The sequence below is a fragment of the Macadamia integrifolia genome, chromosome 10 (assembly GCF_013358625.1).
Source record: "Macadamia integrifolia cultivar HAES 741 chromosome 10, SCU_Mint_v3, whole genome shotgun sequence".
Classification (NCBI taxonomy): domain Eukaryota; kingdom Viridiplantae; phylum Streptophyta; class Magnoliopsida; order Proteales; family Proteaceae; genus Macadamia; species Macadamia integrifolia.
This window is the reverse complement of record NC_056566.1, coordinates 6,596,695-6,622,500: the sequence shown is the minus strand read 5'-3', so window position 1 is coordinate 6,622,500 and position 25,806 is coordinate 6,596,695. Positions and strand designations below refer to the sequence as shown.

At 39.7% G+C, this 25,806-nt stretch overlaps 2 protein-coding genes across 2 annotated transcripts; one reads left to right on the top strand and one right to left on the bottom strand.

Moving 5' to 3' along the window:
• Positions 1–16,401: 16,401 nt before the first annotated feature.
• Positions 16,402–17,130, bottom strand: LOC122091598. Its single transcript, XM_042661617.1, has 2 exons — positions 16,803–17,130; positions 16,402–16,712 (listed from the first exon to the last, which is right to left on the bottom strand). Exons 1-2 carry the CDS (start codon positions 17,128–17,130, stop codon positions 16,402–16,404), a joined length of 639 nt encoding a protein of 212 aa, XP_042517551.1.
• A 2,963-nt stretch (positions 17,131–20,093) lies between these two features.
• Positions 20,094–24,819, top strand: LOC122090636 (disease resistance protein RPV1-like). The gene is made up of 4 exons (XM_042660279.1): positions 20,094–21,135; positions 21,266–21,553; positions 21,740–24,210; positions 24,470–24,819. Exons 1-3 carry the CDS (start codon positions 20,158–20,160, stop codon positions 24,194–24,196), a joined length of 3,723 nt encoding a protein of 1,240 aa, XP_042516213.1. The 5' UTR covers positions 20,094–20,157; the 3' UTR covers positions 24,197–24,210; positions 24,470–24,819.
• Positions 24,820–25,806: the final 987 nt, after the last annotated feature.

Sequence of the window (25,806 nt, the reverse complement as noted above, 5' to 3'; positions counted from 1 at the left end):
ATCTAGGTTAGGTTCAAGTGATGGGAAACCATCTTACCTTCTTTGCTCAAGAACAACCTCAAACCCTCCAAATCACTTCAAACCCATAATGCTTCTTCCACCTTGTCAATACCTCTTCAAATCCTTCAAGATCAACACATAAATCATCTATTAAACCTTAAATTCATCATTTCAAAGGGGATTTACAAGATCTTAAGAAACCCTACTCAAATCAAAGGTTTAAGCTTGGGTATGGTGAATGTTCAAGAAACTTGACTTTGCTTACCTCCAAATGTAGATCTAGAGTTGAAGATCACTCTTCCGGCGCCGGAATGGGAAGATCAAGCTTCGGCGCCGCTGAAATCTCTCTTTTCTTCCTCTTCCTTCTCTTCCTTTCTTCTTCCCTTTCTTCTCTCTCTCCTCTTTACTTTTCTCCCCAACGTATGGGTGTCATAAATGAAAAGAAAATAAAGTCAAAAATGCTATATATATATTTCCTAAATAAGTGAATAGTGCACATGGATGGGTCACTCAGGTGGGTGGGTGCACCCACCTAACCACCCACCTGAGGGCCAAAACTTGGGATTTTGACAGAGTTCGGGCCTCAGCGAGAACCCCACCCCTGGCATACGATGTAGCATACGTATATACCATAAAATACGGCTATAATACCTGCTTTATCCGTACATGGCCTTATGGTAGGTGCATGTACACAGCTTGGGCACTCTCGTCTCTTCTGGCACTGGCTTAGACTTGTCGGGCTAGCCGGTGTTTAAGGTCACCCGTGCCATCATAGCCCATAAGGAACCCGCTCTAACTCCCTCTGGTTCGGTTCCTGCATGGTTAAACCAGTTCAACGTGAAATCAGACCGGGTTTAAGAAGTCGGGTATTACATGTACTCCCTGTGATTTAGTATAGGTTTCTAGTTATTTGCCAATTTAAGGAATGCCATAGTTCTTTTAATAATTTTGAGAACTCTACTGGTTACAACTACATAACAATGAGTAGTGTTCTAAAAGTTATCAAGGGAACTATAGCTGCAATTGAAATGGTAGATAACCAAAAACCTATACTGACTCATAGGAACTCTATTCATTATTATGTACTTATAACCACTAGAATCAAGTGCCCCCACATAAATTAATTTTCATTTACTTTTAGAAGATATCTTACATTTGCTAAAGTTCTTATTAATATTGATAATTGAGTCGACATAGGTATCCAATGATCTTGCACACCATATCATTTTCCATTAGAATTAACCCAACACTATATAATTAGTGTATTAAACTGATACCTATATGGACACATGAGGTAAGCTCAATCAAAATTTAAAATCTAAGAATAAAAAAATTGATTCTTACTTGATGGTATAAAGAGTACATCTCCATCATCCCCTTTCGAGCTATCAACCACGCTAACTTACTCAGATGCCTTCCTTGCACCTATTTTTTATTCAAGTCATCATTTCTATTCAAATGGACTTCCTTCTTAGAATAGTAATAGGAGAGCTTGGTCTTTACTCTTTTGATTTCTATTAACTCCTAGATCCCTTTTGATTTAATTTCCTCTTTTCCCACTCCTTGACTTTCTAAAGAGGCTTTCTCCTTAAATTTAGCACTACTAGGTCATTTCCTTGTATCATTGGATATAACATTAGCTATAACTTCATCCATCTTAAGGGTCTCCTTCTCGTATAAGAGTGTTATCATTAGATGATTATATGATGTTGAAAGAGATATTAGAAACAATAGTGGTTTGTTTTCACCTTAATTGAAACCTCCAGTCATACAAGTTAGCTTATGATATAATTTATTTTTTTTCTTTGGCTAAAAGGTCGATTCTATTAAGAATAAAAAAATAGAATACAAGAAGAATATGAAACAAGCCAGACAAATAACAAATGCCTCACTAGCCTAACACCTACCTTTGGCATTGCCATCAACAGGAGACAGACCGGAAAACACTAAAACCAAAAACCAGCAGGGCTAAACAAATCGAAATCTTGCTCTACCCTGGACATTTACTTGAAGATCTTCTTGCATCCTGTTTTTCCAAGTGATTGGGTCGAATGTTGCTTCTGGCTTCGCAGCTGACTTTGCAAGGAAATCAACAATGGGATTAGCTTCGCGATAACAGTGAGTAATTCACCATTCAATTTGATTAAAGTAATCATGGGGGGCTATCCATTGCTGTAAAACAACCAAGGGACTAAACCCTTTGAAACCATAATTACCACAATGACTGAATCACACTCTTCCCAAACCTTTGTTAAATTCATGTCTTTAGCTTGCTGAAGACCCAGAAGTAGAGCCTGAAACTCAACGACGAAATTAGTTGTAACACCAAGATGCACACTAAAAGATGAAATCACTCCTAAGCTACAGTCTCTGAAAACACCTCCAGCACTAGATTTCTTAGGATTTCCCAAAGAACAACCATCTATTTTCAGTTTGACCCAGGTGTAAGGAGGACGACACCAATATACTTCAAAAACATGCTTTTGCTAACTCTGAGGAATAGTGATCGCTAAATACTTTGAGCATACTAGATTAGAGACTGAGGCCACTCTCCCTTTCATACTTGGGACATTCTACAAAGCCCACCAAGAACAAAATTTAAAATCTATCTAAAATTCCTCAATACACCATTAAATCTCTGAGAATTCCTTTCGAGCCAAATAAAATAAGGAATAAGGATGAAACCTGCCCGCCAAGCATCCTTAAGGCCAAGGACTCGAGATTTCTCAGACCACCATTTACTGAGATCCACCATGCAAGAACAAGGAGAGATAAAAGTCACTCCAAAAATTGATGAGAAAGAAGACAAAAGATATCTGAGACATTTACACTCAAGAAATAAATCATTAATGGATTCTTCTTCAAGCATGCATAGCTCACAATGAGAAGGAAAGGGAATCCCCTTCACCTTGATCTTGTCACCACATGGGAGCTTTCCTTGAAGAAGGCGCCATCCAAAGACCGACTACTGAGGATGGAGATAATGGCCCCAAATAAGCTTAAACCAACCTACCTTGGGGTGCGATTGTCTCAGACCTTCCCAAGCTTATGATCTAATTGACCACATTGACATGTTCTAATATATCAAAGCCTTCTTTTGTCTATAAAGAATACAATTGCTTCTTCATGAATAACTTATCTGTCAAGGACTTTTTCATGTAAGTGCTTTCACATTCAGCCTGTGCCTCTAGTGCAAATTCAAGATCTACCATATATCATAGGATGTGATTTGAAAGATTCAATTATATGACGCATGTATACCACCTTCTTCTCCATCTCTTCTAGTATTCAACACTTTTTTTTTTCAATTTCTCCAACAGGTTTTAGCCAAACCTTGTTATATTAAAAGATCTTCATCCTTCTCCACCAGAGGGTGAAGTTGTTCTTCCCATTAAACTCTCAATGTCGTAGTTAACGCTTGAGCCCATTCTTTTCATCAAGTTAAAAGGTACCAAATCGAAAAAACTTGATAGCTTTGATACTAATTTATATAAATATGAGACCTAATCACGATGTAGGGAAGTAAATATGATGGAAAGAAAAATAATCATATAGACAAAACACAAATATTTACGTGGTTCAGAAAGATTGCTTACACCCACAGTGAGATGAGAACTACTTCACTAACAATGAAGAATAGCATAACAACCATTTGTCCTCATGCCTCCTCTTATTCGAAGAATTATATCACTACAAATTATAGTGAAACATATAAAGGTACACTTTACAAACATACCCATTAGCCATGTGGGATTTTAACGGCTCTTTAAAATCAGCCCATAATTTTTTTTTCGCTAGAAATTCATGTGTATTAACATATGAAGGAAAAAAGAGAATGTACAAATACTAGAACAAATTCTTGGGATCAGATGAAAACTAATCGACCTTCGGCATTGCCATCAGCAGAAAAGAACTCATAACTGAGACCAAATCAAACCAACAGAGAAAGTAAAATTATTTAAATTGGTATCTAGGCTGATTATGCCTATCCAAATCCAACTCCATAGCAGCTAGTGGTGGCCAAGATACAATAGGAGAGGATACTTCAAATTTTGCCACTGACTTTGCAAGGAAATCAGCAACCGAATTAGCTTCTCAAAGGCAATGGGTAATCTTTCAAGTCAGAGACTGAAGGTAAGGGGCTAAACTCATCCATCTCTGTAACACACACCAAGGAACTTTACAGATAGAGATAAGAAGAACCACCACGGCCGAGTCGCTCTTTATCCATAAGTGAGTGACACCTATTTCTCTTGCCATTTCCAGACCATAAATAACTGCTAAAACCTCATCTTCCAAATTTGTATGCACACCCAAGAATTGTATGAAAGAGTCTAGAGCCTCAGCCTTATCATTTCAGAGGATGACACCAGCCCCTGCCTTTCCTGGATTCCCTAGAGAGCAACCGTCAGAGTTAAGCTTGGCCCACCCTAGCAGAGGAGGAAACCAGAAAACTTCTATAATCTCCTTGGGCTTATATTGAATCCTGGAAATTCCCAACTGCCTAGCATAGAGAAGTGCCTTAAAAGAAAGGGGGCAACCAGATGCTGCCATTGCCTGTAATCTGATTTCACTCTTTACCATGGCAAAACAATACTTAGCAGTTTTGGACTTTTCCTCAAAACATCTAGCATTCCTTTCCTGCTATATAAAATATTGAAGAAGAGAGAAACCGCTCAACCATACACTTCTAAAATGACTCGTCCTTGCTATCTGTTTCCACCACACCATAAAGGAAGGCCACTGCACACCAAAACCATTAGAAAAATCTCTCCACATATCAGTCATAAAGTACATTTGTAAAAATATGACCTAGCGATTCCTCCTCTTTACCACACAAACAACACTGGGATGCAAGGAAAATTCCTCTTCTGTGAACATTATCATCAGTTGACAATTTATTCTAGATTAACCGCCAAGAAAAAATAGCTTGCCTTGGCTGAATACCAGAATTCCAAATAAGAGAATACTGACTAATTTTCTGATGTTTCTCCCTAGATTCTTCCCATGCAGATTTAATAGTGAAAACCCTTGAGGAGGTTAACCGCCAAACACAATAATCTGCAACATCCTGAATAAGAATTTTTGTTGCTTAGACCCACAAATTAACAAGGAAAATAGATTGAACAGGAGGAAGATTCCAAGAAGAATCATTGATAAAATCTGCAACTTTTACCTTCGATCTAGAGAAGTGGGACTAAGCTAGATTGGAGCGTTCTACAATAGGCTTTGAGTCCAGCCAACGATCCAACCAGAAATCTGTTTTTTCCCCATCACCCACAATCCATTGTTCATGCTCTGAAATAAATCTCCACACCTTCTTCAAACCAGGCCATATGGAGGAGGATTTGTGCCCCTGTCTCAACGAACCATCATCTTTAATAAATCTCTCATTGAAGAACCTGCTCATGATGGAGTCTTCATGCTTGATTTACCACGCTAATTTGCAAAAGTAAGCGAAGTTGACCTCTCGCAGTCTTCTAATACCCTGGCCCCCTTCCTTTCTGGGTTTACAAACATCATTCCATTCAACCACAATTTTCTTTGAGACCTCTATATCTCCAGACCAAACAAAATTCCTCACCCAAAGCTCCACCATCTTCACTGATCCTTCAGACCACCAATACACAGAGAAGTTGTGAATTGGAATTCCCGAAATAACCGACTTCACAAGCTCCACTCTCCCAGCCGTAGAGAGAAGCTTCCCTTTCCACCTAGCAAATGTGCTTTTTATCTTATCTAGAAGAGGCAGAAGGTGGCAATTTTTCACTCTTCCTTTAAAGATCTCCACTCCTAGATATTTTGTGGGAAGAGTAGCCGCAGCCACTCCCAAGTACTCTGTGATAAACTATCTTCTGTGTGGGGCAATCTTCCCAAAAAGTACCTTACTTTTCTCCAAGTTAATCTTCTAACCAGAATAATCCTGATACTTGGATAAAAAATCATAGAGTTGCTTCACATATCTATCCAAGCCGTTCATAAATATGAATATGTCATCTGCGAAAAGTAGATGAGAAGGAGTAACTACACCTCTCAGGCTCGAGAGAGCTTTCAACTTTCCTTCCACAACTATATTCTTTAGACCCCACAGGACTTCTTCTGCCAGAATAAATAGAATAGGAGAGATGAGATGCCCTTGTCTCAGACCTTGGCCGACCCCAAAGAAACCCATCGGAGCTCCATTCAACAAGATAGAAATTCTTGTTGAGACCAATATCAGATGAATCCTATTGATCCATTTGGAGGAGAAGCCAAATTTTTCCAGCGTGGCAAATAGAAATTCCCAAGAGAGAGAATCATAAGCCTTTTGCATGTCTAGCTTTAATCCCATACCTCCACCTCTAACCGCTGAGTGCATCAAATTAGCAAGCTCTGAGGCTAGGCCAATATTGCCGAAATCATTTTACCCTTCCGGAAGGCACCCTGCTCAGCAGAAATCAATCTTGGGAGAAGAAATGTTAATCTGGAGGTTGAAATCTTCGACAAAACTTTACGAAAAAAAATTCCCCATACAAATGGGGTGAAATTTGTCTAAAGAGGATGCACCATCTGTTTTAGGGATTAAAGGGAGAAAGTAATTATTTACCCCTTGAGGCATCTTCCCCACCAAGAAGAAAAAATAAATTGCCTGATAGAAATCCTTTTCCACAATCGCCCAACACCTTCTAAAAAACTTACCTGAGAAACCATCTAGCCCTGGAGAGCTCTCTGCATCAAGATCCCACACTACTTGTTTGACTTCCTCCCTAGTAGGAATGGCATCCAAGAAGAGATTATCATCATCTAAGATAAGTTTTGGAATCTGGTCAAGTAGCTCATGATGAGGATACACTGAAACATGAGAGTGAAAATTCTCATAATAATCAACCATATAGGTGGCCAAGTCCTATTGATTAGAAACCCAAGAACCATCCTCACAACATAGAGTGCTAATCTGATTTTTGGATCGTCTTATCTTCAAAGGGAGATGAAAAATTTTGGAATTTCGATCTCTATTCTTCCACCATTTGATTTTAGCTTTCTCAGACCACATCTTCTTCTAAAACTTAGAAGCATTCAAGAGGGCAATTTTTGCACTGGCCTCTTCATTAAAAAGAGAATCCGTCATTCCTGACTTAGCAATAATATCCTGCACTCTTTTCAATTCTAACGATGCCTTATCCACCTCCTCATTCAAATTTGGGAAAGCCACTTTTGCCCAAGCTTTGATAGATAATTTTACAAGCTTTAATTTTTGGGCCAATTTAAAGATGGGGTTTCCATTGACTGATTGAGACCAGGCATTCTCCACCACTAACAGGAAACCATCATTCTCCATCCAAAAGCTATGAAACCGAAGAGGAATGTTGTGAGGCTTTGGAATAACACATGACTGAATCAATAGAGGAGCATGATCCGATGCAAAACATGTAAGAACACGTTGAGAGATACTCTTGAGCTCATCAATCCACTGTTCATTAGAAAAACCATGATCTAGATAGCCATCACATTACCCCTTCTACGGTTATTAGACCAAGTATATTTTTTTCCCTGAGAGGGACAGGGAAGAAGCATACAAGTATCTATCATGGCCTGAAAATCCGCTGCCGACCCCAAATTAAAATTACCCAGCCCTTTTTTCTCATGGGACATCAACGTGGCATTAAAATCACCAATAACTAGCCACAGAGCAGCAGCTATAGATATAGTCGCAAGATCTGACTAAAGGGTTCTACGCCCAATTTTAAAACAATTGGCATGAATAAAAGACATGAGAACTCTTTTACCCATCTAGTCAACTTCTACCATGAGCTATTGGTCTGACATTGAAAATAGGGAAGGGCATGCCATATGCCATTTCCAAATAATCTAGATGTTAGGCACCCTATCTTGATGAAAATTATGAATCACATCCGCAGCTTAACCCAATTTATCAAAAAATAATGATGGAAAGCTACTAATTTGAACCATAGGTTTAGTCACACATAAAATCTCTGGGGAAGACTCTTTCAAAAGAGATTTCAACACCCTCCTACCAGCCTCCTTTCGGACACCCTAAATGTTCCAGAAAAAGACACACATGATTAACAATTTTTACAACCACCTTTGTCAGGTCTTAAGGTCTGACCACCACGTTTTTTGCTTTCTTCCCCTTTCCCCCCCCCCCCCACTTCTGTGACTTTCTCAAGAGTAATAGTCACATCATCCACCACTTCCACTCCTATCATAGCCAATTCCCTCTTACTCACAAGAGCTTGAGCAGAAGATTGAGGGTCCCTAATTAAAGAAGACCGACCACCCCTACCTATCGCACCCCCACGACTAGGCCCCAAAACCACCCCCGCCCTTTAAGGACACAAGGAAACCCTCACAGGGTCCATGGGTGGAGTTTGCACTACATCATTCTAGTTCTGTGCATCCACCTGTTGTGAATCAAAGGAATTCCTAATATGGTTCGGTTCACCGACATCCACCGCATCATCCTAGTCTAAGAGAGAACCATACTCTGAATCAATCTCAGAGCTAGACCGGTCCACATCACCCTCACTCACGTCCTTATCCATATCCACGCCATCTTGCACTAATCCATTCTTACCTAAATTGGTAAAAATTGGATTAGGAAAGGCCAAATCAATCTAAATATCTTCCTCCTCTATATTAGGTAATTGGGAAGAGCTATTTACGGAAAGATTTACATAAGAATCCCTCCCTCCCTCATTTGGTAATCGCTGAGATTGCTCCTGCATATTTCCTTCCAAAATAGGAGAAGATCGACCCAGTGAGTTGCCCTTGGCCGAGTCAACTCCGTCTTCTTCATACACAGCACCAGGAATCCCCATCTTGTCTAGAGTGTTCGACCTCTCATCCTCCACCTTCTTCTGACAACAAGCATTCACTTGATGACCCATCCTCTTACAATAGCCACATTTAACACTATTGTCTTCATACACAACCTGTTGATGAAACCCAAAGATCTTGTTAGTATTGGGCTCAAGGCGCTCTACCTGAACTTCCTCCACACGTACAGCAGATTCAAAAGCATCCACCTTGATCAGCACACACGCAAAATAACCCAAAATACCCTGTCTGGTTATTCTATCTTTCGCGACAGAGCGCCCACAACTTTCACGATAGAAAGCAACACAATTCTCGTGTCAGTACTCCAATAGAAGGTTTGGAAAGCAAACCCACGCCAGTTTTGTAAAAGTTTGTTTCTCGTGTATATTGAAATCCGGCCTCCAGTGTTGGAATCTGATCAACTGCCCTCTCACATGCAGAGGACTTCTTCTCCAAACAGCCAACGTATCTCCTTCACATTAGAACTAAAAAATAACATAACCTTTCCCTAGGGGATGCATCACCACCCCTTGACTCAGGTTCCAGTTATCCTTAGCCTCCTGACACAAATCATCCAAAGAAATTAGGTAAAAATTCACCCTACCAATGAGAGCAAACCTAAAGATTTGCCTCTTTGCTTCATAGTCCTTCTGAGGGATGACGATCCTCATGATATTTCCTGCATGGATTGGCTTAGACAGAGAATCGATTGCAGGCCATGAGGCTAGCCCCAAAGCCCTAGCATATGATCGTTTAGGAGCAACATGTTGAGAGTATTCAACCGCTTGCTCCTGAATAGGTGGTCCACGATCCAGAGATTCCCTAGCTCCATTATCATCATCAACTTCATCCGTTCTCCTTCCTTCCACACCGCCTCCTTCCTCCATTTCTCCAACTCTCCTATCTCACTGCTTTCCCATGGGATGGATTTGACAAGAGATAGTGAGAGGAAATATATGTTTTGATGCGCAATGAAAGCCACATTATAGGTTTTCTTAAGTATTTGGTCGATTGTCTACTTTGGGGGTCGTCCTCTCTACTGATGGCAATGTCGAAAGTCTCAAATAGTAGCCATGAGGTTCGAACTTGAACCCATGCAATGGAATACAAGACATTCTACGTACCCCAAACAATTCCTTACCCATTTACCATAATGAGTTCAATCACCACTTTCGCAGCTCATCAAAACTCATCTCCTTCATTTGGTAGATTGTTTTCAAGGTTAATAGGCAAAGGCCTCTCCATGGAATTGGATCCTCCAGCATGGCCATTTTTCACCTTCAGTTCCTAACCTTTTTGAAGCCTTCACCATAAGTATTTACCTTTAAGGGATCCTACTAACTAGTGGAATCACATTTGAGAGGATTATATCCCATACACTGTTGTGCGCACTAAGGAGTTGGTATGTCCAAAAATCATATATGTGGACCACCTAAACAGTCGCCAATCAAAAAAAAAAAAAAAAAAAAAAAAATGATTAAGAGAATGAACTTTCCCTTTCCATGTAAATTTCAATGGACTTCACAAGCTCTGAAAAGGTAAAGATTATACACAAGTTCTAGCAAAGGACAACTAATCTTTATATTTTTTTTTTTTCCATTTGGTACGAAGGAGTGCTAATATAGCTTCCTATGATACTAAAAGCACCCTCAATCCAAATATGAACTGATAGTCCAAGTAGGTTGATCCAAATCGGTATAGAATTAAGAGACACCTTGGTCATGTTAACATAGGGAGACCACCTCGACAGAATAATAGATTTACCATAAACCAACTGAAGCCCACCCTCTAGAACATGCATGTTCTTTTCCTCAAAAGAGACTTTGAAAATGAAGGCACCAGAGTCGACCATGTAAACATCCACCAGATCAGAGCACCTCCAGAGTTTCAGTAGAACCCCCTTAACATCGAGAAAGGGAACTCTCCTCCCAAGGAAGTGTCCAACCAAGGTATTCTCCCAAATATCCAGGTAGTCCTAATGAGGGTGTTCTCCCAATTAGCTAGCTCCTTCTTTACCAGTGCTTCCAAACAAAGAGTACTAATTTCCCTTCGACTACCCTAGATTCCACAAAGTGCAAGTCAAATCCTTCATGAGAACCCCTACCCTTAGAGAAAAGAGCATTCCAACCAGTCAATTTTCTCACCGAAGCCCCAAGGTTGTTTAGTCCATTTATGGGGAACTCATTTATCGAGTCCCTCACAGCATTCCCACTCCATGGCCCAACAAAAAACCAAACACCAAACCAGGTAATGCAGTTTTTTTTTTTTTTTTGGGGGGGTCTAAAGATCAGCAAAGAATATCATTAATAAAAAAATAAAAAAAATGGTGGTACTGGAATGATCAAAATCCATTGAACTAAAAATCTACTGAACCTTTGGCATGGCCATTAGAAGATTTTTAGCCCAATCACAATATCTACCTAAACCGAAACCTAGGTCTTCTCTGAAAGTCCTAGCTTATATCAAATAAAACAAAAAAATGATATGTTAACCGTAAGGCAGAGGATTTTGATCTAGCTCCATGCTTTGCCAGCTTATCTGCAATGGCATTTTCTTTTTTTCTTTTTGCCTAAATAGTCAAAGAAAAAAAAAATAAAGATACAGGCTGGAGAAATCATAAAACAAAATACCTCATTGCCATAAGTAGGGGAGGAACAAGGAAGCAGGCCAGGAATAGAGCATCTTTCCGACAAGGAACAAAAATTAAAACTAAGACAATCTGAACCGGGGACTGCAATTTGCATCACCACATAGGATGTCTTGGAGGGAAGAAGGCCACGAAGACGGCACGGTGCTCAATTCTTTTTTAGTTGCAGAGTTCGCAAGATAATCTGCTACATGGTTTGCTTCCCGATAACAATGCGAAATCTTCCAAGTGATGGAATCCAGGAAGTCCTGAATAGCCATCCATCTTTGTTTCAGAAACCAAGGACTCATACCCTTTTGAGTAAAAAAGACTACTATTGCAGAATCGCCCTCATCCATAACTTTAAAGCTTGAATATTTTTTGCGTACTCCAGCCCCATGACCAGTGCCCAAGCCTCAGCTTCAAAATTTGTAGAGACTCCAAGGAAAGACAGATAGCAACAAATAATATGAGAATTGTGATCACGAATCACCCCACCAGCACCAGCCTTACCTAGGTTTCCTGGCAAACACCCATCAATGTTTAGTTTCATCCACCCTACCTCTAGAGAACACCAATGGACTTCTAAACACCGCTTAGGCATAGCCTTATGAACCGATAAATCCATATTACAGGTACGCTGTAAATCTTGCACAGATTTCACCTGACCCTTAAGGCCAAACTCAAGGACCTTTATTTCCCCTTTAATGGATAAAAATGACTGAACTAGGGATCTTCCAATCCCCTTAAATCTTCTCAAGTTTCTCCGCCACCATATAAAAAAGGGAACTAGAACAAAACCCACCCTCCAAGCTTCCTTCAGCCCAAAAAGGAGCGATTTTGAGAGCACCATTTACAATAGTCCTCCACCCTTTGGAAATGAACATGCCAAGCCACTCCAAAACATTCAGCAAATAACCGCCATAGATCACGAGCATACTCATAGTGAAAAAATAAGTGCATGACCGATTCCTCATCCCTCCTACATAGGTCACATCTTGAAGCAAAGGCAATACCTTTGCCCTTTACTCTTCACCCTTTCATCACATGGCAATTTATTATGTAGAAATTTCCAACCAAAGATAGATTGATGAGGCTGAAGATATGAACCCCATACAATCCTAAACTATTTCTCTTCCTTAAACCATCCCATGCTGTTTTTGTACTAAAAACACCAAGCGGAGACAGCCCCCAATAACAAACATCCTCCTTCCCTGCAACGATGGGAATATCTTTATTTTCCTAAAGATCTGATTCAAAAAATCTGAGGATACCTCTAGAAATCTCCACCCTTCTATGAAATCAACAACCACCATATATCTACCTTGGAACGCCGATAGAGGGAGAGGAGAGATCTCTCCCAAAAACTCCGACCCCAACCATTGATCAGTCCACATGTTTATGGAACTGCCATTCCCCACCACCCACCGTTCTTGTGATGAAACAAAGTCCCACATTTTCCTTATGCCCTTCCAAACCAAGAGGATTTATAGCTAGACTTCAGAGAGCCGTCTTGATTAATAAATCGTGCATGCAAGAAGGAGCTCAACACTGATTTACCATGCTTCATTTGCCACACTACCTTACAAAGGCAGACACTGTTCACTTCCCTCAGCCTTCGAATACTAAGGCCACCCTCTTGCTTAGACTTGCACACGTCCTCCCACTTCACATAAATCTTTTTAACCGAGTCTACCTCACCTGTTTATATAAGATTCTAAATCCATCACTCTAGCAACTTGACAATATAATCAAGCCACCAATAGATAGAAAAGTTATGGACAGGCATATGAGCAATAACTGAGCGCACCAACTCTACCCGACCTGCCATGGAAAGCAATTTTCCACTACACCCCTAAAGCCTCCCCTTGATCTTATCTAGCAAGGGAAGCAACATATTCTTCCAAACACGACCTTTGACTATCTCCACTCCGAGGTATCTTGTTGGAAGAGAGCAAGCAAGGAGACCCAAGGTATCAGAAATAAATCTTTTCCTGTGTGGGGCCACTTTGCCAAAGAATAGTTTACTTTTATCCAGATTAAATTTTTGACCTGAAAATTCCTGATACTTTTGGAAAAAAGACTGTAAATTCTTAACATACCTAGCTGAGGCATTCATAAAAATGAAAATGTCGTTTGCATATAGCAGCTAGCTAGGTACCTCTACACCTCTTGGGCCCATAAAAGCTTTTAACTTTCCATCTCTAAGTAGATGCTTCAGACCCCTGCACAGAACCTCTTCAGCTAGGACAAAGAGCATATGAGAAATGGGATCCCCTTGTCTCAATCCTCTTTCCACCCCAAAGAACCCCACAGGGACACTATTTAATAAAATAGATAGTTTTGAAGACACCAAAATATGATGGAGCCATCCAACCCATCTGTCCGAAAACCCAAATTTCTTCAACACTGCAAAAAGAAATTCCCATGATAAGGAATCATAGGCTTTCTACACATCAACTTTAATTCCCATCCCTCCACCCCTCACAGCAACATGAAGAAGGTTTGCCAACTTTGAAGCCATAACAATATTGGAAGAAATCACTTTCCCTTTTTGAAACGCCCCTTGCTCCTCCGAAATCAGCCTTGGCAATAATTTGGCCAGTCTCTCTACCATCACTTTCGATATAGCCTTACAAAATAAATTCGCCATACAAATGGAGCGGAATTTATCCAAAGACATCGCTTCGTCTACCTTTGGAATCAAGGTTAGGAAAGTGTTGTTAACACCCCTTGGAATCTTTCCTGAGCAGAATAAAGATCTCACCGCCTTAGTGAAGTCTTCACCTACAATATCCCAACACTTTTTAAAGAAAGCACTCGGGAACCCATCTAGACTGGAGAGCTTTCAGGATCTAGATCCCAAACCACTTGTTTGACCTCCTCCATGGATGGGATTTCCTTTGGAATTACCTCAATTAACTCCTAGTGAGAAACCTGAGGGGTGGCCTTATGGAAATTTTCATAATAATTAGATGCAAACTCAACCAGTTGTCTCTATTCTGAGACTATTACCTCGTCTTCTTGTTGAAGGGACCGAATCTGATTTTTAGAGCGGCGCACTTTCACTGATAAGTGAAGGAACTTGGAATTACGATCCCCCAATTTCACCCATTTGATTCTAGCCTTCTCTTTCCACAATTTTTGGTGACCTTCCACTGCTTTAACCCATCTAGTTTTAGCATCCACCTCCTTTGCAAATAGATCATCTGTCATGCCATGATTCTTAATCAGCTCATGTACCCCATCAAGCTCAGCTTTGGCAATCTAAAGCTCCTTATCAACATTAGGGAAATTTTCTCTGGACCACTGTCGAAGGAAAATTTTTAATCTCTTGAGTTTATAAGCCAAGGAGAAGAGTGGATTTCCCCTGACTTCTCCACCCAACTATTCTGAACACATCCACAAAGCTGGCATGCTCCATCCAAAACCTCTGAAACCAAAAATGGGCATTAGACGGTTTAGGCCTCCCCTGGGAGCTAATTAGCAAAGGGTTGTGATTAGAAGCTAATCGAAGAAGAACCCGCTGACTACAATCCCCAAAAAGATCCAACCACCTCTCATTATAGAAGCTACGATCAAGAATCGCTGCAATATTTCCTTTTCTTCGGTTATTTGACCAGGTGAAGTTTTTTCATTGGGGTAGAGCTTTTATAAGATCACATGCATCCATCATGGCTTGAAATTCCGCCATTGACCCAAGATTGAAACAACCCGGACCCCTCTTCTCAAGCGAGTGTAAGGTAGAGTTAAAGTCCCCTACCACAAGCCACGGGAGAGAAAGAGAAGGAATCTCAACCAAATTGACCCAAAGTTGCTTGTGATTTGCTCGAAAGCAATTTGCATGAATAAAAGGCACCAAAATATTCTAGCCCTGGGACTCTAGAATCACCGAGATGAGCTGATTTAATTGATGCACTATCCAGGCCGAGATAATCCATACTTCCACACCACCCAAATATTCAGATGTTTATTAGGTCGATCATTGTGAAGATAATCCACCGAATAGCCCAGCTTATTAAAAAATAGAGCGGGGAAGTCCGATGGATCAATCATTGGTTCCACAATGCAAACGACCTCAGGAAGAAATTCCTGTAAATGCAACTGTAGTGCTTAACCGCCACTGCCTTCTTGATACCTCAAATATTCCAAAAGAAAATCAGCATATTCAACTATGGTTGCGAGGACCATAATCAGACCTCACTGTCTGACCAACAACTATGTCTTCTTCCACTCTTCTCATGGCTTCATCCAACCTTCTAAGTCAGGAATTGCCACACTCAGGTGGCCTTCACTGGTAGAGGTTCCCGCACCACGATGGGAAGTACTCATCACCCCTTTTCCTTTCCTACGCTTCCTACTCGTTCCCTGAGCCAGACCACCACGTGCAACACCTCCTCTAGCTGCAACACGGGTGGCTGAGAATGCCCTCTTCCCTATTATGTACTTGCAAGGCTAGAGGCGCACCTCCAGCTCCACCGCCCACATCAGCAGCAACCACAACCATCTCCTATAGGCAATCTGCTTCACCAGCCTCCACCCTCAGACCTTGAATGGTTTGACTAATACCCGCCCACATCCGCCTGACCCGAACCCACCTCCAACAGTCTGGATTGACTAGGTGCAAGTTACCCCTCCACGTCATTCATCAAATCCTCCTCCCTTATCTCCATGTTTCCCAAAACAGCAGGGAATTGAGAAGCATGGTCCCTTTCCATCTTCGTGGAAATATGTTGCCTATTATGCATATGACGTTGAGGAGATAGGGGCAATGTCACCTCCCCTATTATGGAAGAATATGGTGAATTCAAATTCTTACCCAAAATATCAGGATTCTCCTCTGAACCAGCTTGTGAGTTTGGCCGAGTCACTCCCAAATCGGGAGATTTAACTCCGTCTTCTCCAACATATGTAGCACCTGGGACATCCACCGCCTGGTCGGCTGTCATTCTTTGAGCCTACTCCTGCTTCCTTAAGCGACAATCCATCACTTGGTGGCCCACCTTTTTGCAAAATCCGCACTTGACCATTGCATCCTCATATACGATGCTTTGCCGAAAGCAGAACTCCTTGTTCATTCCCGGTTCTTTACGCACCACCTGAATCTCTTCTACACGAGAAGCTGATTCAGTGACATTCACCTCCACCAGAACCCTAGCATAGTGCCCCATCAATCCTTGGCGCATCCTTCTATTCAATGCCACCGAACGGCTCACCGCCTTTGCCATAGACAGCAATATATTTTCATGCCGGTACTCTAGATTTAATTCTGAGAAGCAAACCCAAACAAGGTTCGTTTAAAGCTGCTTCTCGTGGATACTGAAGTTCGGCTTCCACTGCTGAAATCGAATGAATTGACCTCCAAATCGAATCGGACTTCTCCTCCAGACTGACGACATATCTCCATCTGAACCAAACTGAAAAATAACGTAGCCCTTCCTTAGGGTGTGCATCAAGACCCTTAGCTTTAAATTCCATCTTTCAGCCGCCTCCTTACTCAGATCATTCAATGAGTTCACCCGGAAGTTTACATGACCGATGAGTGCAAAACGAAAGTTTTGTCTTACACTCTCATAATCATTCTGAGCAATGATCACCCTGGTTGTACTCCCCGCTTGAATTGTTTTAGAGAGAGTATCAATATCAGGCCATGAAGCTTGCCCCCCGACCGCTCTTGCATAGGACATTCCAGGTAAAGGACCAGTAGCCTCCACAGTCACCTCTGCCTGTCTCAACTCCTCCAAAGCCCCATGATCAATGGCTTATCTAGCACCCCCATCTCCGTCATCCTCGCCTTTCCGAGCACCTGGAACGACTTCCTCACTCATTTTTCCTCCCTAGCTTTAATGCATAATTCCCTTGCTTAGCAGTATGGCTTGGAGAATCAAACATGATGATTCACTGACTTTCAAGTTCATGAGGGCAAGATTTTTAAAGGGGGACAGCTCCTTCAGACCCGGGTATAAATCTTCTTCTATATGGCCTAGCATCAGGAAAATGTGGAGTTTCATTTATTCAAATGAGCAGTGGGTGGTGGGAAATGGGAAGAAGATCAACTTCTAGTATGATAAATGGATTGGTGAGTCCTCTGTCCATGACCTTGTGAATACGGATGAGATTGCTAATTGGCCTTCTGTAGGGAAGATCACTAGCCTTATTGACAATCATCAGTGGACTTTGCCTCAGGTTCAGTCTTCTACTTTGTTATATATTTTTAATGTGGTTAGAAACATTAAAATTCCTCAGTACGATTGCGAGGACCTTTGCGTTTGCAAATGCTCACCAGATGGCTCCTTCTCTTATAAGTTTTCTTGGGAGGATATTAGGATCCGCAATCCTAAAGTCCCTTGGGCCTCTCTTGTTTGGTGTAAAAAGCTACAACATAGAATGTCCATCTTGGGTTGGTGTCTAGCTCATGGGAAGCTGCCGTCAGATGAAGTAGTAAGGAAAAGAGGGATCGCTCTTGCCTCAAAGTGCAACCTATGCGATGGGGACGAAGAATCTATCGACCATATTTTTCTTTGCTATCCCTTCTCTGTGGAGTTATGGAGTTTCTTCTGTGGCTGCTTTAATGTCGGATAGTCAAGCCCTCTCTCTGTTCCCTTGCTCTTCCAATGGTGGAAAAGAATGCTAAATCATGTCTGCTACAGAGAAGCTTGGGAGATGGGGTTGGTTATTGTGGCTGACAATATATGGAGGGAAAGGAATTCGACATGGCATGATGATAGGTTAAGGCATCCCAGGTTCAATTGTGAGATGATTATTGATGAGGTTAAAAACAACAACCCTTCTACTAAAGGGGCTATTAGATCTATAGCTGACGTCTTATGCTGTAGAAGACTGGGCTTAGGCATTTCGCCAGTGCCATCCAGACCGATTCTTGAGGTTTTTTGGTGTAAGCCTCAACCTACTTGGGTCAAGATGAACTTTGATGGTAGCTCTATGGGCAACCCTGGGCATGCAAGGCCAAGCGGTATCTTTAGAGATCATATGGGAAGAGTATTGGGATCCTATAAAATTTATATGGGGATTTCAGGTGTTTTTGAAGCAGAGATGGAAGGCCTTACCGAGGGTCTCATACGTGCTAAAGACATGGGCATTGATAAGCTCTGGATGGAGACCGACTCAAGCACATTGGTGACTTTGGTGCATCAAAAAAAGATTCCCCGGTTCACTGCTCAGAAATGGTCTTTTCTGACACCATACTTAGACAATATCACTTGGAAAATATCTCACAATTTCAGAAAGGCAAACTCTGTCGCTGATTATTTAGCAAGAGATGCAGCAAAGTTGGGGATCTTGGAATCAAACATTGTCTTTCCTACTCATGTTGTTGACTACCTTAGCAGAGACGCTAATGGTAGACCCAATTTCCGCTTTTGCTAAGGCGGCTCCTTTCTACCCTGCTGATGGCAATGCCAAAGGTGGGGGGGTTAGGAGCTCATGTTTTTCCTTTTAGTTTTTCATAGCCATGTATCCTGTTTCCTTTTTCCATATTTAATAAATTTCCCTTCTAGCAAAAGAAAAAAAATTTGTGAAATTACCCAATTTATCTCATTCAGAAAATACTTGTAAAATAACCCTCGTTTGCTCGAAACACCATGGAATTTTTTTATTCCTAATGCAAGTGACCACTGCATTGGAGTCACACTCAATCCAAAGATTTTCAATGCCCAAGATCTTCGCATGATGCAAGCCATGAAAGAAGGTAGCGAACTCTGCCATAAAATTAGTCCCAATCTCTTCATAGTACGAGAAGCAAAGGAAAGGGAAGGGAAATTGTTGTAGAGAAACCTAGAACCAAGGCAGATGAGCCTCCATTCTCCACCACAACATTGAATTTAGGATGCATATTAGAAGTAGCTCAATAAAAGACCCACTAAACCTACCCAAGGGTTAAGCAGGGATTGCTAACCGGAAATTGGTTGGAGTCATTCACCTGCACCTTCATCCCATAACCTTCGTACTCTCACCTTCGCATATTCACCTTTATCTTTTCACCCAAGGAATTTGATTCAAACCCAAGTTTCATTAGGCATGTCCCTTAGGACTACAAGTGTACTGGATTCAAATATGATAAAATAGGTTCAAGGTCGATTTATTGATTATAAATATTTTGAATAAAATTGCATAAAATTTTGATTTTTTAAATCATGGTAACTTTGAAAAATTCTTTAATCTATTAGAAAAAAAAAATATTATGTTCTCCTTCTTTTGCTTTATTTTTTTCTTATACAACATTGTGATCATTTTAATATGTATTCATTTTTAGGAAGGATAAAATAGGTTTAGAGTACCTAGGAAAAAAATTGGGTTAAGAGCAAAGAAAATATGGGATATTTTTTATTATTTTTCTTCACGATGCTTGCTATACTCTATTTATTCAATTCTGAAAAGATTTGTGGAGAATCAATGCAAAATAAAAAAAATAAAAAATAATAATAATAATAATAATAATAATATGCAAACACTTTAGTAAGGCCGCAATCTAATTCAGTTCACAATACTCCTTTATGGTTTTTTCTATGTTGAATTATTAGATTTTCCTTATATATATTATTCATCACCAAAGTATTTGTTCCTTTTTTTCTTTTAGGTATGAAGCGGAGCTAGTAAAAAAAATAGTCAAAACAGTTTGGAGCACATTGAACAAGAGACCCTTGATTGTTTCCAACAACCTAGTTGGAATCCAGTCTCATATAAGAAAATTTTTGATGCTATTAGATGTTGAATCTGACGACAAAAAAATTGTGGGGATCCACGGCCTTGGTGGCATTGGAAAGACAACGATTGCTAGGGCTGTCTACAATATAGTCTTCCATCACTTTGAAGGATGCAGCTTTATTGAAAATGTTCATGAAAATTCTCAAAAGCATGGGCTTCCCTATTTGCAAAATCAACTTATCTTTGATATCCTAAAACAAGAAAATCGAAATGTCACTAGTGTGGATGATGGAATTAATGTGATCCAGCAAAGATTTTGTCAAAGAAAAGTTCTTATTGTTCTTGATGATGTGCATCAAGATAATCAAGCAAAGTCTTTAGTTGGGGACTGTGAATGGGTTGGTATTGGAAGCAAGATCATTATCACAAGCAGAAATAAGGATGTTTTAAATGCTCAAAAAGTAGATGGGATTTATCAGCCCAATGTAATGGATTTAGATGACTCTCTTAAACTTTTTAGCCATTATGCATTTAGAAGAGATCAACCTCTAGAAGATTATTTAGATCTCTCAGAAGCAATGGTAAAAATGACTGGAGGACTTCCCTTGGCTCTTCGAGTTATAGGTTCATCTTTATTTTTAAAGAAAAAATCAGTATGGAAAGGCATGTTAAAGAAGTTGCAAAAAGTTCCCAATGATGATGTGATGAAAAGGTTGAAAATAAGTTATGATGGATTAGATGATGAGGAACAACAAATGTTTCTCGATACTGCTTGTTTTTTTATTGGAATGAATAAAGATATTGCATGTCACATATGGGATGGGTGTGGCTTTTCTTCTCAAGTAGGACTTGATGCTCTTTGTGCAAAGTCCTTGGTAACAATTAGTAAAGATGGTGAGTTAAGGATGCATGATCAAATTCAGGATCTTGGAAGAGAAATTGTTCGTCAAGAGAGCATAAAAGAACCAGGGAAGCGAACTCGAATATGGTCTCAAGAAGAAGTCATGGATGTACTAATTACACAGATGGTAGGTATTGAATATACACACTCGTTATTTTATGTATTTTTTGAATTTTGAACTAGATCTTTGATGGCTTATTCTTTGGTTATTACTACAATCTTCGTTTGATATTTAATTAAGATTCTCTATTTTGTAGGGAACAAGTAATGTTGAAGGACTCGCTGTTGACTTTAGAAGTAGATTGAAGAGCCAATATTTGATGAATGAAGGATTTTCCGCGATGACAAAACTAAGGCTAATCCAAGTCGATTATGCACAATTTTTAGGGAATTTCACGCATTCCTTCTCAGAATTGAGATGGCTTAGTTGGAAAGGATGCCCTGACCAGTATACGCTAATCAATTTTTGTCCACGGAGACTAGCTGTTCTTGATCTATCATTTAGTGAGATCACAAAAAACTGGATGGGTTGGAACTACATCAAGGTCTCGAAGAAATTCTCTCTTTTCTTTAGTTAGTTTATTTCAAAAGTTGCAAAAAAAATAATAATAAATAATAAAAAATAATAAAAAATAATAAAAAATAAAAATAAAAATAAAAGTAAAATAAAATTTGAATTTTATTTTAGTCTATCTTAATCTAATTAGACAAGTTATTATTCTATTTTGCAGATGGCAGTAAATCTAAAAGTTCTAAGTCTCACGTCTTGTCATCAACTAGCTAAATCTCCTGACCTTTCAGCAAATCGACACTTGGAGATTTTGTTCCTTGGAGGATGTAAGTATTTGGTTGAGATCAATAAATCCATTGGTTATCTCAAGAAGTTAGTCATCTTAGATATGAGTGGCTGTGAAAAGCTAGTGGTTCTTCCAAATGAAATCTGTCATTTGGCTTCTCTGAAAAGACTCAATTTAAAGGGATGCATGCGTCTAAGTAAGCTGCCAGAAAAATTGGACCTCCTTATCAACTTGAAAACACTTGATTTAAGTGGTTGCGAGAGTCTAGTGGATTTCCCAATTGAAATTTGTCAGTTGATTTCTTTAGAAAGATTTGATTTATCAGGATGCAAAAGTCTGATTAAGCTCCCAGAAAAATTGGGCCTCATGATCAACTTGTTAACACTTGATTTGAGTGGCTGCGAGAAACTTGATTCACTTTCAAATCTTCCTCAACACTTGGAGATCTTGATTCTTAAATACTGTAAGAATTTGGTTGAGATTGACACATCCATTGGTTATCTCAATAACTTAGTCCTGCTAGATATGAGGTGTTGCTTTAGATTAATGGATCTCCCAATTGAAAATTGTCACTTGACTTCTCTCAAAAGACTTGATTTATGGGGGTGCATGCGTCTAAATAAGCTACCAAAGCAATTAGGCCATTTGATCTCCTTGACAAGCCTTACTTTAAGTTGTTGTGAGAATCTAGTGGATCTCCCAATTGAAATTTGTCAATTGACTTCTCTTGAAACACTTGATTTAAGTCTATGTGAAAGACTTGTGGATCTCCCAAGTGAAATTTATCAATTGGTTTCTCTCAAAAGTCTAGACTTAAGGAAATGTGGAAGCCTAATTAAGCTTCCCGAGAAATTGGGCTGCATGATTTCCTTGGCAAGACTTCTTTTAGGTGGCTGCGAGAGTCTGATGAATCTCCCGGTTGAAATTTGTCAATTGATTTCTCTTGAAAGACTTGATTTATCTGGATGCAAAAGTCAAAAGAAGCTTCCGGAGAAATTGGACTGGATGACCTCCCTAACAAGGCTTGATATAAGTGGCTGCCATAAACTTGAATCTATTCCAAATCTTCCCTCTAGTTTAAAATTTTTTGATGCTTCTGATTGTGAATCAATAATATTACTCCCAGAGCTTTCAACCCTTGAAAATCTAGAGGTATTGTGCCTTGGAGGATGCAAGAAGCTTCTTCACATATCAAGTCTTCCCTCAAGTTTGATCCGACTTGATGTTAGCAATTGTTCTTCAATTCGATGCATCTCAAATCTTCCCTCAAGTTTATCCAGCCTAGATGCCAAATCCTGCAAGTCCATCATAAAACTATCAAGTTCATCAGGATTGAGAAATTTAGAGAGATTATTTCTTGACTATTGTGACAACCTAGAAGAAATTGAAGGTGTTGATGAGGAGGGATTGGAGTCCCTAGTGCTCTTTACCACTTGTTGCAGATCATTAATAAAGCTTCCAATACTGAGGAGTTCAAAAAAACTGAGGAAATTAACAATCAAAGGCAGTCGAGTCATATCCAATTTTGAAGGTGAGGGGATGGATTCTCTAGAGGAGTTGGAGATAGGTTCTTGCAGATCATTGAAGAAAATACCAAATTTTCTTGACTCATTAATGCTGAGGAAACTAGAAATTGATGACTGTCCAAAATTATCCAAGATTGAGAGCCTTGAGCACTTCAAATCCTTAGAAACATTAACAATTTATCACGCCCCGTCGCTGAAAATATTACCAGATGTCTCAACCTTGAAGAACTTGAGCTATTTTTCTATCAGTCAGTGCTTCTCTATGGAAAGATTACCTGATCTTTCAAAGTTAAAAAAGTTGCAGGTATTAACCATTGAAGATTGTGGGAAGTTAACAGAAATTCTAGGCCTTGACAGATTGGTGTCCTTGAGAGAATTGAACATAAAAGGATGCATTTCCATTGAAAGATTAATGGATCTTTCAAAGTTGAAAAACTTGGATCTTCTAAACATTGAAGGATGCAAGAAGCTAACAGAGATTTATGGTGTTGATAGATTGGAATTTTTAGAGAATTTGGATATCAGTGGGTGTGAGTGCTTGGAAAGATTACCAGATCTGTCAAACTTAAAGAATTTAAAGCAGCTAATTGCTATTGACTGCAAGAAGCTAACTGAGATTAAAGCTGATGATGGATTAGAATCTTTGAAATTCTTGGAAGTTTGGGGGTGTGGATCCTTGGAAAAATTACCAGATCTGGCAAATTTAAAGAAATTGAGGGAGGTAAATGGTGAGCGGTGCTGGAGCCCAACTGAGATTGCAGATGTCTATCGGTTCCAAGTAGAACTCTTGATTCGGGGTGGTTGCACAAAATTACAGCTTGATTTCTCAAACCTTACACATGCAGTATCATTTGATTGTACATGACAAATTTATTCAAGGTACGTTACCTCTCTCTCTCTCTCTCTCTCTCTCTCTCTCTCTCTCTCTCTCTCTCTCTCTCTGTTTGTGTTGTTTTTCGCTAAAGGTCAACAAAGACTTTTTGGTTTTTGTTTTAGATTTTCGCTTTTCATGAGGGGTGGAACTGTCATTCGGCACACCACTATTTCTTTAAGATTTTTTTTTTCTTTTTTTATATGAGATCATCTATAATTATTACAAAAGGACGATACATCTTTGAAAGATTTTGATTTGGAACAGGCAAGTAGGAGTAACAGGTCATTGCAAAGCTGCTCAATTTCTTTGATTGACAGTTCAAATGGCAAGTGCCCTTCCTAAAAGGAGTCTGGATCCTCTGAGGTGAGTGGCAATGAGCGTCCAGCGGTTGGAAAGCCCTGGCATGCACCCCCAGTAGTCAAAATGCTCACTTCCGATCACTGCCTCACTGCAGAAGATCTGGGCACTTCTCAAAGACAACTGTTAAGCAGAGAAGTCCTAAGTGTATCACTCCAATCAATCAAAATAATTTTAAAGGTATGAACTTTGTTTCACAAACCTTACTAGATTCAGTTTCAATCTAAACCCCTATTTGTATAGATTAATCCTTTAGCATAAAGGTTTAACTTTATTCTACACTTCTTTCTCATGTTGCAATGAATAAGAAGACCTATAACACGTAAAATGGTTTTGCAAAAACCTACTTCATAAACTGAGCTTCTATAAGTACCCCAATCAAATTTCAACAAGAGATTTTTTCATTTTGCATGGTCGTAGTTCATATCAATTCACATTACTTCCCTTTGGAAATCGATGTGATATCAGCCCCCATATGGCTGATATGGAACCGTAACATTTCATTTCACATTATCTATATCCATGATTATTGATATATTGCTATTGACAGTTACTGCATTCTCAATGAAACGATTCACGAATTGAGTCAGACTCTGCGGCGGTGGTGGTGGCAATCCAAGCTAGATCCATTCCATGGTTTATCGGCAAAGAATGGATCTTCCTAGAGCCTTACTTGCTCTCCATTGTCTAGAAGATATCTCACTGTTTTAGGGAGGCAAAAAGTATAGCTGGTTTTTTGGCTAAGGGTGCAGCAAAATCAGGATCATCAGAGAAAAATAATCAGCTTCCTAAGTACATTTGGGATGAGGTAGCTCATGATGCCAAGTCTAGGCCTAGATTTGGGTTTTAAGTTCTTTTTTGCACTTTCCCCTTGCCAATGCCGAAGGTGGGGGGAAAATGTGGATTTTGAGTTGTTGATGTATTTCTTTTTCTTTTCTTCTTAATGAAATTCTGAATCTTTAGCGAAAAAAAAAAAAAAGAAACGGTTCATATACATTCAGATTTATCACCTATACTGGAAAGGTCATCCATTTGGATGCGATACTTGGAGGTGGGAAAACCTACATTGAGGTGTCTATGCAACATAAACCTGCCATGAAGAAGACAATTGTTGTTAGTGATTTCCAGGTAATGGCTCCCTTAATCCCTAGTCTCCTGCATAGGATTAATTGAAATATTTTTTGTTTTTTTCAAATTTATTGATCGTCCACATCTCTACTACAAATACTTTTGGCTAATTTTGG